The 15,942-nt window shown below is 59.7% G+C and overlaps 1 protein-coding gene across 1 annotated transcript; it reads right to left on the reverse strand.

The window, feature by feature from the left end:
* Positions 1–3,942: 3,942 nt before the first annotated feature.
* Positions 3,943–13,823, reverse strand: LOC136386976 (short stature homeobox protein). The gene is made up of 5 exons (XM_066358071.1): positions 13,525–13,823; positions 10,036–10,244; positions 5,871–5,928; positions 5,654–5,742; positions 3,943–4,188 (listed from the first exon to the last, which is right to left on the reverse strand). The coding sequence occupies exons 1-5, from the start codon at positions 13,805–13,807 to the stop codon at positions 3,943–3,945; spliced, it is 885 nt and encodes a 294-aa protein (XP_066214168.1). The 5' UTR covers positions 13,808–13,823.
* Positions 13,824–15,942: the final 2,119 nt, after the last annotated feature.

Consider the following 15,942-nt stretch of genomic DNA (forward strand, 5'->3'; position numbering starts at 1 on the left):
AAAAAAAAAATCAAAAACTACCAAAACAAAACAAAACAAAAAAAAGACAGCATTAACCCTCAGCTGATTTTTCATACGTTCAGGCACCAGTTTTCATTTCTGTTCTGTCTCCGTTTACAAACAACTCGCCCACAGAGAAGTCTCCCCCCCTCCCGGGTCTCCTCCCCCATCCACGGCCCCAGCCTCCCCCCCCCCCAGCTTCGGACAAAAAAAAAAACAACAAGAAAAAGTGCCTCAAAAAAACATTTGTTTCTGTAGTCAGTTGAGCATCTCCACGTCCCAGAGGGGAAAATAAAAAAAATTTTTTTAAAGAGAAAAAGGAGTCAGAGCCCCCTGGTCCTGGTGAAGTCTTCCCATGACAGCTCAGGATAGGAGCGGATGAAAGTGGGGTGTCCCTCGGGGCTGAGCTCAGACAGGGTGCCCCCACACACACACCATGCGGAGCTGGCCTCTCTCTGTTTTAAACACCCAGATGCCCTCACGCTTCCCGGACAAGGACACCGACGTGTCCACGGCCGACCCCGGGCCACACAGAGTCAGGCCCTGGGGCACCTGACCGTCAGAGGACAGCCCTGTCCTCTCCGCAAGGCCTGGCCTGCGGAGTCGTGGCCACACGGAGCCACGGGGCTTCTCCAAACGGCGGGACCTTCCCGGACATGGGGCGCTCCGTGCCCGACTCACAAACGGCCAGACCGAGGCAGGGAAAGGTAGGTTTGAGAAAGGGATGAGAGGGGTTGGGGTTCACCACCCTGAGGGACCCTTTGGCCCAAGGCTTCAGAAAAGAGAAACCGGGTCAGGGGCTCAACGCCCTCGTGAGGCACGCCAGGGCGTCTGACCGCACACCAGCTCCCACACCGAGGGGCCCGTGTGTGACAGTCTCCCCAGTGTGTCCTCCGGTGACAACGTCCACACCTGGCCTGCCCGCTCAGCACAACGCTCACTTCTGGACGGAACACGAACAGGGTGGAGAAAGCTCATTCGAAGCAGAAAGCGTCCGTGACAACCAGATTCGGCCTGACCAACTTTGGGACACTGGGTATACGAAGGTGATCGTGACATTCCAGGATCGAGACGCCCCCCACAACACAGGGCATCCCACGACCCCAGCACCCAGCTCTCTCTCTCCTCTCAGCCTCGCAACGAGGACGGGGAGGGGAGAAGAGAATCAGGTGGTCACAAGGGACCACAACCACAGCACTCACGTCCGTCCCGAAATTCCTGGGAGAGACGGGAGTCCGCGTCACCTGGACTCAACTCCGTGGACACACAAGCAAAACCAGCCAGGCTCCAACGCCCTGCCTCTCACACTGCGCACGGGTTTCACTCTGTTCTGGGGGGCATCAGACCCCTGGCTCGCTTTCTACGTTCAACAAAACAAAACAACAACTACAAAAATCAAGGACAACGTGGGCCCTCCGTCCGGTAGGCCCTGGGTCCAGTGGGAAAGCTCTCATTTTGAAACCTCACCTTCTGCTGAAAACAGGCTGTCTGGGTGTCTGCTCACGTTGGCGTGAGTTCTCTTTGGGGACTGGGGGGTAGGAGGGGTGGTGATACAAGGCTACATTTAGATTAAAAAAAAAAAAAAAGATCATAAACCTTTTTTGGGAAAAAAAAATGAAATCACGGATGGACACGACCTCCAACTTCTTCAGCCGAGCGTTAAATTTTAGGATAAATGCAGCTACTTGTAAAGGATTCAAAAATGCAGTATTTTTTTTTTCCTTTTTGGCATGAAAAGCAACGTTCCAGCTTACACAGAGGACCTATTTTTTTTTTTTTTTTTTTTTTTTATTCACAGCTGTCTAAAGAGCAGGATTCCACATTTCGATACCATGAACGTCCGGGGACGAAGAACGCTGCAAGAAGTGATTTAGAAATACTGGTTCCGCTGTCCTCCTCCTCCTCCTCACTCGGTCATGTTAAAGCTTTTTCTAGAATTTCAAATCCCCCACCCCACCCCACCGCCCCACCCCCCAAAAAAAAAAAAGAAAAAGGAAAAGGAATTGTGATTTGTCTAACGACTTTCAGATGATACAAATGAGAGATGTTCAAATGCATCTGTGCGTCCGCTCAGAGGCAAGGTACAGAGTGCCTTCCCGGACACAGAAGGATTTTCTTTCCCTTTTATTTTTTCTTTCTTTTCTTTTTTTTTTTTTTCTTGCAGAAACATACCCACGTCAGGGGTAAGGTAAGGAGAGAAAACCGCTACTCTGTGACATGTGGGAAGAACACAAGCTCCTTGGGAAACAGCGAACCGTGGCACTTGACCCAACGCCGGCAGGACAGCCAGCAAAGGAAGGACAGAGCGTGGTCAGCATGGTCCAGCGGGCCAGACCCGGGTGACCAGGGCAAACAATGCCACGTGTCCCCCCCCCACAAGCAGACGAGCCTCCAGCACAGCCTGGCACCCCGCAGACCCCCTCATCCCCACCCTCCCTGCCAAACACATCCCCCCAAAACTCAAGTGCCTAAACTGGGGACCCTGACCCTGTGGTGACATTACACGTTGGTTGACCTTCCCTTTCCGCCTCGGCCGCTGTTTGGCGGTCAGGGAAAGGGAGAACAGAGAGAGAGGAAAAAAATAAAAATAAAAATAAAATAAAAGAGAGGAGGAAGGAAAAGCTGAAACTGCCTACTTCTAACAAAACCATGTAGAGCATAAAACTCACCGCCCGGAGGACCTCTCCGTGCCCTTCCCGTCCCAAAAACAGCTCAACCGTGGGTGTCACACCTCGGCACATGCCCACCATGTGCCACACACCTTCACTTGCACCAGCCCCCGAGCACACCCCGGTCACCCCCTCCTGGGTTTCCGGCAGAGGACACGGCCACGCGGGCCAGGCCCCGCCACAGGCCAGGGTGACAAGGCCTTCAGCAGTCCGAAGCTGATCGGTCCAGACCGCTCTGGGACTTTTCCTCTTAAAATCTATGGTATTTACAATATTGCACTTCACAGCCTGTCACTGCCTGTCACCAAAGTTCATCTTGCCTCGCCTGCCTCCCGTGTGTGTCTCTGCGGTCACAGCCCGCACCTCCACCCCCCTGCAAGTCCCCCCCCCCCCCCCGGCGTCTGAATTCGGTCACACACGGATGATGTCCGTTCGGGATCAAAGACTGGAAAAAGTGTCAAGGCGTCTGTCTCTTCTAGGGCACGAGGAATCCTCAACACAGGCGCCTTGGGGACCCCTCTAACCTGAACAGCAAGGCCAGGCTCACAACTCAGGTCCCCAGCACGGGTCTCAGCTGGGCAGCTTCAAGTTCTTCCTGCCCCTCGACCCCTGGCGAGGTCACCAGATGTCGTGTTTTTTGTTTGTTTGTTTTTGTTGTTGTTGCTATTGCTGCCTTGGGGGTCTGGGGTGGGCGGTGCGCGCGACCCCAACCTCAGGCAACCCTCTGCCCTGAAATCCACACGGTTTCCCGCAGCTCCTCGGCGAAAGCAAGTGTGTGGCCGTGGGGAACACACGGTTGGAGAGCTAGGGTGGCACCTTCGGCGTTCACCGGCCCCAGGCTTGTGTGGAATAGACTAGGATCTTCGCAAGGCGTGGAGGAGGCCGCATGCACGGGGTGGAGACGCCGGCAGAAGTAGGGAAGCGGAGCCCCGAGCTCCACACAGCGCAGGGTGTCGTCCCAGGACGCCCGCCCGGGGCAGCCGTGGTGCAGGGCTGGGCTGGGTCGCCTCACCGTCACCTGCTGTCTCTCCTGCACCGTCTCGGCGAGGGTCTGGCAGGGTCATGCGTTCCCGGGAGGCCCCCTCCCCAAGCCAAACGTGGACCCCAAGCTGCTCGGGAGCGAGGAGGAGGCCGCTGCGCCAGGTCCCACGCCTTCGCTCCGGGGCGGCGTCCGTGTGGCCGTGAGGGGCGCGGAGGGGTCGAGTGCAGGACGCAGCGCGGGCAGGGTGGCGAGGCCGGGGGCCGGGGGCGGGCGGGCGCGCGCGCGGGCGGGTCAGAGCCCCAAGGCCTCGGCGTGTTTGCGCGCCTTCAGCCGCAGGTCGGCGATGCTGGAGTTTTTACTATTGCTCTTGGCCGCGGCGGCCACGACCGCGGCGGCGGACGCCGACTCCGCCAGCGAGGCGATGGGCAGGCCGAAGGGCGGCGGCGGGAACATCAGGTAGGGCGCGTGCGCCGCGAGGTGCGGGTGCAGGTGCGGGTGGGCGTGCGCCACGCCTTCCAGCTGCAGCTGAGCCTGGACCTGCGTGGAGGGGGAGGAGGGGGAAAGCCGGCACCGTTAGGACGCGCTGTGGAGGGGACCCTCTCGCCCCGATGGACACAGAGGGCGGCTTCTCCTCGGCGGGAGCCATTCCCACTGTCCCCACCCCGGGGCCACCCTCCGCCGCGCTGTCCTCTGTCACCGCGTCCGGTGACATCCCCCCAACTCCGCTCCCTCGGCGGTGCCCGCCCTCAAGTCCTTTGGCACGTTGGGGTGTCTACCGCCGGCACCCCCTTCCTGACAGAGCCCCAGGCTTGCTGTTTGACCTTAGCTGAGTCCTAGACTTGAGCGGCACAACCCTTCTCAGGGACCTCCCTCTGATCCACTGTGGCTGCGCTCCTCAGGGACTCGAGGCTGAGCCCACGCCTAGGAGAAGCCCGGGTGAAGTGAGGGGGGGGGGGGTGGGGGGGGTTAAAGCCCGATGTGTGTGCCTCCCACCTCCCCAGGACGGTGACCTTGGACACCCTTCCTGCTTTGGGCACGTTCAGTCTGGGAACACGGAGTTCATCCCGCTGCCTCTGTCTCCCGGCCGTCTGGGTACCTGTCCTCCCCGACCCGACCGGACCGACACACACACGCGTCCTAGCCGACCATCCAAGGCCCAGGTCAGACCCAGCAGAGCGACCTCTGACCCTGCGCAAACACCGGTCCAGATAGAAACCCAGGCCTGCCCTTTGGGGCAAACACGGCTGTTCGTGGTGGCCTCGCTCTGCTCTGCCCCGGGGCACCCCTGCTCCACCTGCGCGTACACTGCCACCCCTACCTTGGGGGTGGGGGGGTCCTATCCTCCAACCAACCCATCTTACGCCAAAAAAAAAAAAAAAAAAAAAAAGGTGGGTGGGGCCCTCTCGCCATAGAGACAGGAGCAGCTCTCCTGGGCTCATCCAGAACTGGGCGTGGCCCTTTGGGGACCTGGGCTCGAAGGGTGTCTTGCAACCCTGTGGCTGCCCCACGTCCACGCAAGGCCCCCTGCGCTCTGGGCCCTCCCAGCTGTATTTGGAGCTGGGCCAGAGGCCACCAACTTCGACGATGGGGTTGAGGACGGAGACACTTCTAGCGAGGCCGAGCACGTGAGCGGGGGAGGGGCAGGGTTTGTGCGTGGACGCCGCCCTCCTCACCCCCCCGAGTGCCGGCACGCCCCGCCCCGCCCCGCCCCCCAGGCCCAGAGCCGGTGAGCGCGCGGGTGGCTTCCCCGTAGGTGGGATTTTTTTTTTTTTTTCCCCTCCGATTTTGGTAACAGTGTGTCTGGGTTTATGACCTGGCCCTCCCAAAGGTGACTCTTGGAGTTTTACAGCGTGATTTTAATGCGTGCCAACGGGTCTATAAATGCTCTCTTGTAAAAAAAAAAAAAAAAAAAAAGCGGCCTCTTTTCTTCTGCGGGGGCGGGAGGAGGCGGGGGTGGGGGCGGGGGCCCCTGCGAGGTTCCGCGGGAAGAGAAACGCGCTACCTGTTGGAAAGGCATCCGCAGGGCCCCCATGTTCACGTAGGGCGCCACCCTGCAGGCGTCCAGGTGGCTGGCGGTGCCCAGGATAACGCCTGCAGAGAAACAGGAGGCATGAGCGCCGCGCTCCCCCTCCCGGGACCTCCACGCCCCTCGGCCCGCGCCCCCTGCCCCCCCCCCCCCCCCGGCTCTGCCCTGCCCCCCCCCCGGGCTCCTCACCCACCTTTATGCATCTGGTTCTCTTGTTTCCGGCATTTGGCTCTCCGGTTCTGGAACCAGACCTGGGACGGAGCAGAGAGAGACACACACACACGCAGCCTGGTGAGCCAGGCACGACCTGGAGGCCAACGGCGTCTCTCCCACTGACCCCAGAAGGGAGACCGCCGCTCAGGCCCGCGCGCGCGCGCGTGCGAGACGTCTAAGGGGCAGCTCCGAAGAGGGCTCCCACCCGGAACGCTCCCTCTGACCTGCACCTCATCCGCCACCCTTCCCACGCGCACGCACGCACGCACGCCTAGTGGGCTCCCTAGGGCTGAGGGTTTTTTGTTTTTTTTTTCAAGCTCAGTTCTGGGCACTCCCCCCACCCACTGAGACTGGTGCTGGGATGGTGAGTGACTAGACCACCTGCCGTCCTTCCGTGTGGGCCTCGCTCCTCCACCCGGTCACTCGCTGGGGAGAAGCCCACCTCATACTTTAGAGCGAGAGCCACCGAGGAAGGAGGTGCACGGGTGGAATACAGCTCAGCACCCTCCCTCACAGCCGAGCTCAGAACGCTCTGACCCCAGAAAGTCCCACGTCCTCCGCGTCCTCTCCTAATGGCTCGTAGTTAATGTTACAGAGTCGTGAACGCCCCAGGGTCCCCGTCCCCCAAACGCAGGCTTTGCTCTAAAGACATCCGATTCTGGGGGTACCCCATCCAGCGTTTGAGCGGGAAAGGACGGTGGGACCTTGGTCTCTAGCCTCTGCTGGGTTCACAGGCCTGAGGTCAACATTAGGGTGCAAAGGCACCCCCTTTCCCCAACGGCCCCCTCTCAGCCCTCTTCACATTGCCCCCCCACCCCCACCTCCACCACCTCCCTGCTTCTCCAACCCTGGTCGTTCAACACCGGGACCCCTGGGCCTGGGGGAGGAAATATGGACACCCCCCTCCCCCCCCAACGAAGTTCCTCATCACTTAATTCTTTTTTTCTAATTGGCTTTCCCTTTTCACTGACCCTATGGCCACGATGGCGGTCGCTGACCACGCCAGATACTTGGCACAAAGTAACTTCCCCATTCGCCCACGCTGCCTGTGTGGCTCCAAGCCACGCGCTGAGAACACAGTGAGCGCTTCCACGCGCGCACCCGGCAGTCTGAAAACCCTGAACTTTTTTCCATCTGTCCCAGACGCTTCACAGCACTGCCTCCAGGGGCTGGGCCATCTCCTCCCCCTACTCCGGGGGTCCGAACTGCCCTTTCCAGAACGTTCGAAAGCTCACCCCGCCAGGCTGCGTGCGGCAGGGAGGCCAAAATACTTGTATGCGTTCTGCTGAAAAGTACTTTCCAAAAAGACCCCCCACCAACCTACAAGTGGAAATTTGCATATTTTTACCCCTTTTCCAAACCCAGCGATTGATCGCAGGCCTCCTGCCCCGAGGTCCGGACCCCACTCAGGGAAGCCTGGAACCTTTTGGACCGGATAGACCCGGGGCGCGCACCCTGTGCGTCCTCTGGGAGAGCCAAGCCCAGGTGTACCTCCCCCACCCCCTTACCACAACCTGGAAGCCTATTTTTCAAAAACAGAACCTTATTTAAATCTGGAAAGCCAAGTTCCCTTTCCCCTTCAAAGGCGGGAAAGAGGGGAAAGAGAGAGAAAGAAGTAAAAAAATAATAATAATAATAAAATAAAATAAATACAAGAACAACAAAAACATTTATGAGGAATAAGTGATGAATTAGCCGCTGCATTAAGCGGTTATAAATCAGTCTTGGGGTGACGCGCGATCAATTCCAATTAGTCGTGAATATGCTAAGGCAACCCTCAGTACACTGGTTTAGACACTTATTTCTTCATTAGGTACCTAGTCGCCGGTTCGCCTCGCGAACGCCCTAATCCGGTTTTCCTTTTGATTTCCATTACAGACAGTGAATAATGACATTTAATTTAGCCCTGCGCCATAAACCCAGAGATATTTGTTGTAATGAAATTACGGCCCTCGGTCCTCACCGCGGTCTCATAACTTTCCATTAGGACGCTGACAGCTGCGGGACGCGGGTTTCCAGGAGAGATGCACTAAAAATAAAAGGTTAATAAGCGCCGGCTTCGTATGGAGGGTGGGGGTGGGGGTGGGAGGGAGGAGGGGGGGGGCTCAATTTATTTACGGCGAATTTCCACACGAAATTGAAACTCGACCCTGGCACCACAACAACACGCGGCACGCGCTGTACCGAGAAAGATGACCACGCCATGCGTCCGGAGACAGGGTGAAAATCCACAGTTCAAGTTCGTCCCTCTGCCCCATCTTTTTTCTTTTTTTTAAAATTTATTTTCTTTATTTCTCTCCCCCCCCCTCAAAAAAAACCACTACCCCTGCGCGGGCAGGGCAACCTACATGTTTTCCCCTAATTGGTTTGGTTTTTTTTAAGAACTCTTTCTGACCTGTCTTCGCTTCCACGAGACTGTCTTTCCCCGTGGCCAAAAGCAACGGCTTTTTTTTTTTCCCTTCTCGTTTATTTTTATGGTTATTTACAGTCTTGACGGTTTCATACGCCCTGGATCTATAGCCCCACTCGCGTTTCCTTCCCGCCCCCCTCTGTCCCTGAATCTTAGGGGTTCCCTGACCACCAGCGCCGGCCCCAAGAACCCGTCTCCCAGCGCGCACACGCGCGCGCGCGCGCGCGCGCGGGTGCAGCCTTCCAAGGTGCTCGCCAGTAATAGACTACTGAACGAAAGAGTGTGGAATTCAATTACAAGTAATTTATTTTTATAGAAACAGTACATCAACGCCTGAGAGCTACTGCCGATCCCGGGCAGAAGAGACACGGGCAGATGACATAAAAGTTGATGTCCCCTCTAGCGAAAGTTTAATCTTTTCATTAATTTATCTGGGGCAGCTCGATTCATCTTCTCAGAGCAAAGGGGAGCTGCGGACACAGATGTCCAAACGGGCTCGTCTTGGGTGGGGGGACGGGAGGGAGGAAGGGTCGGTGCCACCCACGCAGGAAGGTTTCTGGAAACCGGTGCTCAGACGAAAAGACCAAAAAAAAAACAAACACCCCGGAGGGTGTCGCGTTTCCTATTAAGTCCCCTTTCCTTCCTGCGGGCTCACTGAGAATGGACCAGACTTGGGGAGGAATGTGTGTGTCTGTCTGTCTGTCACACTTTTCTCAAACTGCCCGTTTTGTAAAACACGTTTGGTGGTGTCGTTTTGTACATAAAATCCGGGGGGGGGGGGAGTTGTGTTAGACGATTGTGGACCCACCCTACCACCAACTAGAAACCGGCTCCTTCAAAGCCCCTTTGCTTTCCCGGGTTGTGGCAAGATTAATTCCGTTTATTTAAAACCGTTCCCCAGGGCCCGGGATCCTGACCTTTATCGCTCTCCCTTCTCTCTCGCTCGCCCTCCTCGCCTGCTCTCAACTGTGAAAACGAGAAACAAACGAAGGGCCGAGCCGCCAGGACACGGCCTCCCATTCTCCTCCCCACACCCGCCGCGGGGGTTCTCAACTCGCAGGAAGAAACGGATCTTGGGTCCCCTCCCTCCATTAATAAATTAATACATTTAACTACACGTGGACTGCGCGCGCCCCGGAAAGGCTCGCTGCAGCGTCCCTCAGCGCGCACGAGGGAGCGAGCGCGCGCACGCGCCGCGGGCACCCAGGCCGCCGCAGACAGTGGCTCGCCAGATGGGCCAACACGAATTCATGCGCCCGAGCCCTCCCCCCCTAGCCTGCCCCGAGCCTTTGCGCGCCGGGGCTAATCCGGCCCCGCGTGGGCAGCAGCCGAGCTCATCAAGATGCCGGGTGTGCGAGACCCCTCCCCCAACTCCCCACCTCTCCATTCCCTGGAGTGGAGTGGGGGGAAGGCCACAGAGGAAAGGCGGAGAGGAGGAGGAGGAGAAACGAAAAGGAGGAAATGAAGGGGAAAGAGTGATCTAAATTCCTGACAAAACCTGGAGGTGCAAGACCACCGAGTCAGGCAGGGCACGTGCCCTTTGTGCGAACCGTGCGCCCCGACACGTGAGGCCCGGGGGGCGTCTCGCTCGGATAGGCCTGCTTCCAGCCCGCCCCCGGGTCTCCCCCCGCGCTCCTGGAAGGGCACAACGACCCTAGCCCCAGGGGAGGCGGGGGGGACACCCTACAGGTTTGCCCGGGACCGGGTGGCGAGGCTGGGCCCGCCGCCGTCCTACCTGCACGCGCGCCTCCGAGAGCCCCAGGCGCTGGCTCAGCTCCTCGCGCATGAAGGCGTCGGGGTAGTGCGTCTCGTCGAAGAGGCGCTCCAGCTCGTTCAGCTGCTCCAGCGTGAAGTTGGTGCGGCTGCGCCTCTGCTTCAGCTTCGTCTGCCCGTCCTCGTCCTCCGACTTGACATCCTCCCGCTTCTCCTTGCACTCGTAGATTCCTGCGGGGCGGGAGACCGAGGGCGCACAGCTCTGAGGCCCCGAACCGCCGGCTCCCGCCTCCCTCGGCCCCGTATGCCCCCTGCCCTGCGCCCTGGAAAGATGGCCCGCGGCGGGCGCTTCGGAGTGACCCGGTGGAAACCCTAAGCGTGTGCGCGCCCTGGAAGGGGCCTGCACCACCACCACCACCGGCGCGCCCGGACGCAAGGTCCGCCTCAGGCCGATAAACTCAACTCGAGGGGAAGCCACGCTTCTCAGTAACAACTCGGGCACCGGGCCGCGCGGTGTTTCTTGGCCTAATCTACAAATAGTTCCTTCAATTTCCCACTTCGTGTCTGTTGACATGTTAACATAACCCCTCTTGCTCGCTCGCTCCTCTCTCTCTCTCTCTCTGTCTCTCTCTGGGTGCAGGCTACACTAGGGTCCAGCCGAGCCCGAGCCTCTCTCCGGACGACCCCCCCCCCCGCGGAGCTGGGCGCTGGGCCCCCTACCCAGATCTCCGTCTCAAGGCGCATCGGGGGCTCCCGGAGGGGTGAGCACGTGAGCAAAGGCCCTCTGCTTCCCGGTGTGTCTTTCTCACATTCGCACATTCGCACGCTGTCGCTGTCGGGCACGCGCCCCACCAGGGCGCCAAAAGTGGCACAAGATTTCTTACTTCCAGAAATTACGAGAGCGCCTGTGTTCGCTGGGGGGAGTGGGAGGAGGGGCGGCGGGGGGGAGGGAAGGTGGGAGCGAAGGGGGGCTCTGAGCATCCGGCAATCAACTCAGCATTTAGAAGAATCTAACCCAGAAAAGTTCTCCTTCATTCTTGGACATGGAGCTCCTCACCAACTCGAGGGACTTGAGCCTGAAAGGCGTCTCCCAGCAACCTGAGGCCCCTGGGAGCTGCACCCCCCCCCTCGACCCCGGGCGGTTTCCTTCCCCTTTTCTCCCCCTCATGGGGCAGCTGGGCAGAGACAAAGGGCACCTCTGTGCCCTAATTAGATGTCCCCTCGTCGTCGTCGTCATCAAGGACAAGAGGCTGACCTTCAGGAGTGTGTGTGCAAAGATTCCCCAGGTCCCCAAAATTCTGAGGCAGTTTAGAAGAAGCACGGAAGCCCCCTTAGTAGACACCCAGAAACTTTAAAAAAAGGGGAGAGGGGAGATGCAGGTCTCTGGGCCTGCCACCCACCCACCCACCCACCCAAGGGTCCTGGGTGCTGGACACTTCACCTCAACTTGCATTTTAACCGGCCTTTCACCCCCCACCCCCCACAAAGGCAAGCCTTTCCAAGCGCCCAACAGGAAATCCTCTCCTCCACGCTTGCACTCTGACGCCTGTGCACTGTGACCCTCGGGGGTCGATCCCAGCTCGGGCGCCGGCTGGCCAGCAGAGTCCTTCATGAACCAGGAGCAGGCTTTGCAAAATTTCACAGGCCACCAGCGCAGCTCAGCGGGCTCACTACCCCGAGCCCACGACCCCTCGGTTTCTTCAGGAGCCCAAGGGTGTCCTAACCTCCCTCCGCCAAATGCCAGCCTGGGGTCTTTAACCTCACCGGGACTGCACAGCCACCCGGGTGTAGGGGACAGCTGGGAACGTGTGTCTGGTCCACCCTGTTCTCCCTGGCTTCTGCTAATGCTGTCTGATTTCCCTCCCTCTTTCCGAAGGCCTCCACGGTTGCCCTTGACTCTCTTCTCCCCAAAAGCCCCCTGTTCGCCTGGCTTGGCTCCTGGGGCGCAAGAGGAGGCAGGCGGGAGGAGGGAAGGGGTCCCGGCCTCTAAGCAGGTTTAGCAGAACCAGCCAGCAGCCCCAGGATGTCGGCCGCCGCCGGGCGCTGTGAAACCTCAGAAATTAAATGTCGGGCTTGATTACCGTTCAGCCAGCAGCCGGCGTCTCCATCAAAGCAAAACCGCCTTTGTATGGATTACAGGGCCAGGTGCGTGAGACCAGCCTCCCCGGAGGCGAAGCAGGCCGGCCATCCGTGGTTTTTTTTATTTCTGAACCTCTGCTGGCGTCCCCCGCCTCCACCAAGGTCAAGGCCTCCAGAAGGGGGTGTGTGGGTCATCCGGACAGGGCGCGTCCAGGCCGCTCGCTGCCCCAGAACTCAGTCGGGGAAGAGCGGGAGACACGGGCTCTCGGGGAGAGTCCCCCCCCCCCCCCCGATCCCTCTCAACACGGCATCGCGAAAAACGGGACTCACTCATGGATCGAAATGACAAGCCTCCGTATTTCCTCTTTGTCATAAAAAAATAATAAAAAATAAAAATTTGACAATCGTAGCAGTTCTCACAGCGTTCCCTGACAGACCTAATCCATTCTGTGCCTCTAATTTATCGCTGCCGGTTGCCCTGTTGGTACAAAGGTCCCCCTGTTGGGACTACCCCTGCCCGGCTCGGAGAAGCCTGCCTTTTCCGCCGGACCCAACAGCAGGGCGACCCTCGGCGCCGCTTCCTGGAACAGCGAGGCCCAGGCCGGCTGCGCTCAGACAGCCCGGAGGAGCTGGGCCGCCGCGTGCGCGCGTGGCCACCAGCTTCCCCGGGCCCCTTCGCGGGCTAACGTCTGCACCCTGGCCACCCCGCGGGCACAAGAGTGATTTTTTAATTTAAAAGCCCGCGTCGGTCCAGATCCAATCTCCAGGGACAAGAAGGAGAAAGTTCTCCCCCAAACGAAAAACTGCGGAGAGGCACGGGAGACAGACGAGCGAAGGGTTCCTCCGCCACCACCAGCCGGCGCGTCCTCCGCGCCACGGGTTTCTATAGCTCGGGAAGCCGGCGGGCGGTCACCGCGGGAGACGCGTGTGCATCTCGGCTCTGTGCGCGTGGGGGTGCGTGTAAGGTAGACCGGCGAGCAGGCAGGCGCGCACGCCGCAGCCCGACAGGCGACCTGGGTTTCCAGGCACAAACCCCACACCCCACCGAACCTCAACCCAGGAAAGTTGCCCCCGCCGTGCCCAGCGCCCGCGCCGGGAGAAGAGAGTCCGCCACCCGCGCCGCGCCGCGCGGGTCCGGCTCCTGCTCATCCTGGCTCCCCGGCCTGCCTCCTTCCCGCCCGGGCTCGGCGCCGTCTCCCTGTTTTTCTTTCTTACGAAAACACTGGCGATGAGCTGCCGGGGAGGGGAGGCCTGTCCACCCGAGCCGTGGCTGGAAATTCAGAGTTTGGGGGTCGAACTGGAAGCGAACCGCGGCGCCGCCCGGGGGCCTCGGCGCGCACAGGAGCGAGGAGTAGGCAAGTAGGCTCGGTGGTGTGGAGACGCGGTCCCCGGGAAAGGGGCCCCGGAGCCGGCGCCCCGGCGGCGAGCTTACCTTCCGAAGCCCTCCCCGTGCCGAATTCTTTCAGTTTGTCCTTGTCGTTGTCCACGTGGTCCTTAAACAAATGCACCGGACAGTGGCCGCTGCCGTCCGTAATATCCTGGAGGTTGGATTCCGAGGTCCCCAACTCCCGGGCGCGCGCCAGTCCGCTCTCTAAAACTTCCCTGTACGTGATCGAATCCTTCTTCCCGCCTCCGCCGCCGCCGCCGCCGACGCCGCTGCTCTCCTTGGTTTTCTGGTCAAAAGATTTGGATACAAAAGCCGTCAGCTCCTCCATCGCTGCCCGGGGGGCTGCGGGGGATTCCGCGGGGCTCGGCGGGGCTGGCTTGGGGAAGCCGGGCTCTGGTCCGCACGCCTCCCGGCGCAGAGAGGACGGTCCGTGTGAGGGTAGGTCCCTCCTGCAGTTATTTATGCCTTTCAATTTGAGATCTCACTATTTATACGCGGCTACCTCCGCCCAACCCCCCGCGCGCCCTGTCTGCAGCAATTAAGCCGCGGCGGCCGGCGCACGCGGAGACGTTATCTCTCCCCCACCTCCAGACCGGCAATTGGCTTTCTTTTCATTTCATCACTGTTGGGCGTCTGTGTGCACCTTGGTGTGGAGAGGTAAAGATCGAATTTTTTCGAAGGGAGAGGGAGAGAGAGAGAGAGCGCGCGCGTGCGCGCGAGAGCGCGCGAGCGAGCGGGCGGGCGCAGGCGCCAGCGCCCAAACAGGTATCCGTATTCGATCAATGGCTGGCGGAAAGCAAACTCGAGGAGGAGTTTAGGGACGACGAGGAGGTCCTAACCGGCCGGCCGGCCCCTGCGGCAACACGGCCCCGCGCCCGGAACGGATCTGAGCTGGCTGGGTCCGCGCGCAGGCGGCTGTGCGGAGAAAGACCGAAAAAGGCAGAGAACGCGCCATCACGCACACAGGAATCGACTCCCAAGTTGGAGATGCGGGCGGATGGCGGACGGGACTCGCCCGCGTGGCGGCCCGCGGAGCAAACGGGAGGAGAGGAGGCGCGCGCGCGCGGCGTGATTGGGGAACAGCGTCCAGGACCCTGAAAGTGAGAGAAAGGGGCCCGAGTCGGCCTGAACATGGACGCCGGAGCCTCGGCAGCTCGCAGACCTCGCTGGGGGCCGACGCCGCGGAGGCCAAGGACCGGGGCGCTGCCTGGCCGCGGGCGTGCGGAGCGCGGCGGTGGAGACGGCGACGCGGGGATGCCCGCGGGTCGCTGGAAGAACTAATTTGTCCACAGCGATCTTTTTTTGAACGCTGGCTTCAGATCCTGCTCGGCCGGACCGGCGCCGCCTTCTTTAGAACTGTTCTCTCAGCCTGGTTGTCTAGGATGTTGATTTTTGGGAGGGAAAAAATATATGTTTTTGGAGCTGTGTCGCTGTTTTTTTTTCTGACAAGCCCCCTTCCCACACCCCCCTCTCCAATGCGCTTGGGAGGAAAACCTTTCGCTCAATTGCGATACGAAATTTATTTGACAATCCCGGAAGCCAAGCTTGTCAACCTCTTTACAAAACTCCATCTGGAAATAAAGTTGACTTTTTTTCTCCTTTTCCTTCTTGGTTTTTTTTTTTTTTTTTGGTTTTTTTTTCCCCCTGTCATATCCCCTCGCCGCCCCCCTACCCCCCCCCCCCCACTCCCACGCTGGAATTAGGACAAGACTTTGGGAGAAAGGTTGGAGGGTGGTGTTGCGGTTTTTGGAGAGAGCTTGATTTTTTTTTTTTTGCGTTTTCTTAAGTTGAAGCGTGTGTCACCAAGATCCACGATCAGAGAGCCACCTGGGCCGGTACCCAGCGTTCTGTCCACAGCGCCGACGCCGCGGGAGCAAAAGCGGTGGTCGCCTTACGGGCGCGCAGGAAAGTGAGGGATTTCTTCCGGAATCCTCGGGGTCTGGTGGTCGGGTTCACGTGGGGTTCCCTGATGTGGGGGAGGGGAGTCTTGTTGGAGAGGCGGAGGAAGAGGAGGAGCGGAAGGTGTTGAAGGAATATATCAGCGCTATTTCTTCTTCCTCGCTCGCTCACTCCCTCCCTTCCTCCCTCCCTTCCTTCCTTCTTTCCACCTTCATTCCCCGGCTCTGCGCACACGGTCCCGGGGCAGCTCTCCGCTCTGCCCCGCCTTCTGCGGGCCCGGGAGCGCGGGGTGACTTGGAGTGGGAGGCTGCCGCTCTTTCTCGGACTTAAAAGGCGAAAGGCGCGGAAGCCCTCGCAACGTAACAAACAGGTCTTTGTCACCGCGGCCTTCTAATCAAAGCAGAGGCGCGCGGATATCACACGGAATTACAAATAGCCCCTAATGTATTATTCAGGCCGCCGCCGCAGGTCGGCAGGGGAAACGCCTGCGGCGCGCGGAGAGGGGCGCACGGGCCGAGTAGGGGCGCGACGCGTGGCAGCCGGAGCACGGACAGCCCCAGCCGG

The sequence above is a fragment of the Saccopteryx leptura genome, unplaced genomic scaffold (genome assembly GCF_036850995.1).
Source record: "Saccopteryx leptura isolate mSacLep1 unplaced genomic scaffold, mSacLep1_pri_phased_curated manual_scaffold_31, whole genome shotgun sequence".
Taxonomy (NCBI): domain Eukaryota; kingdom Metazoa; phylum Chordata; class Mammalia; order Chiroptera; family Emballonuridae; genus Saccopteryx; species Saccopteryx leptura.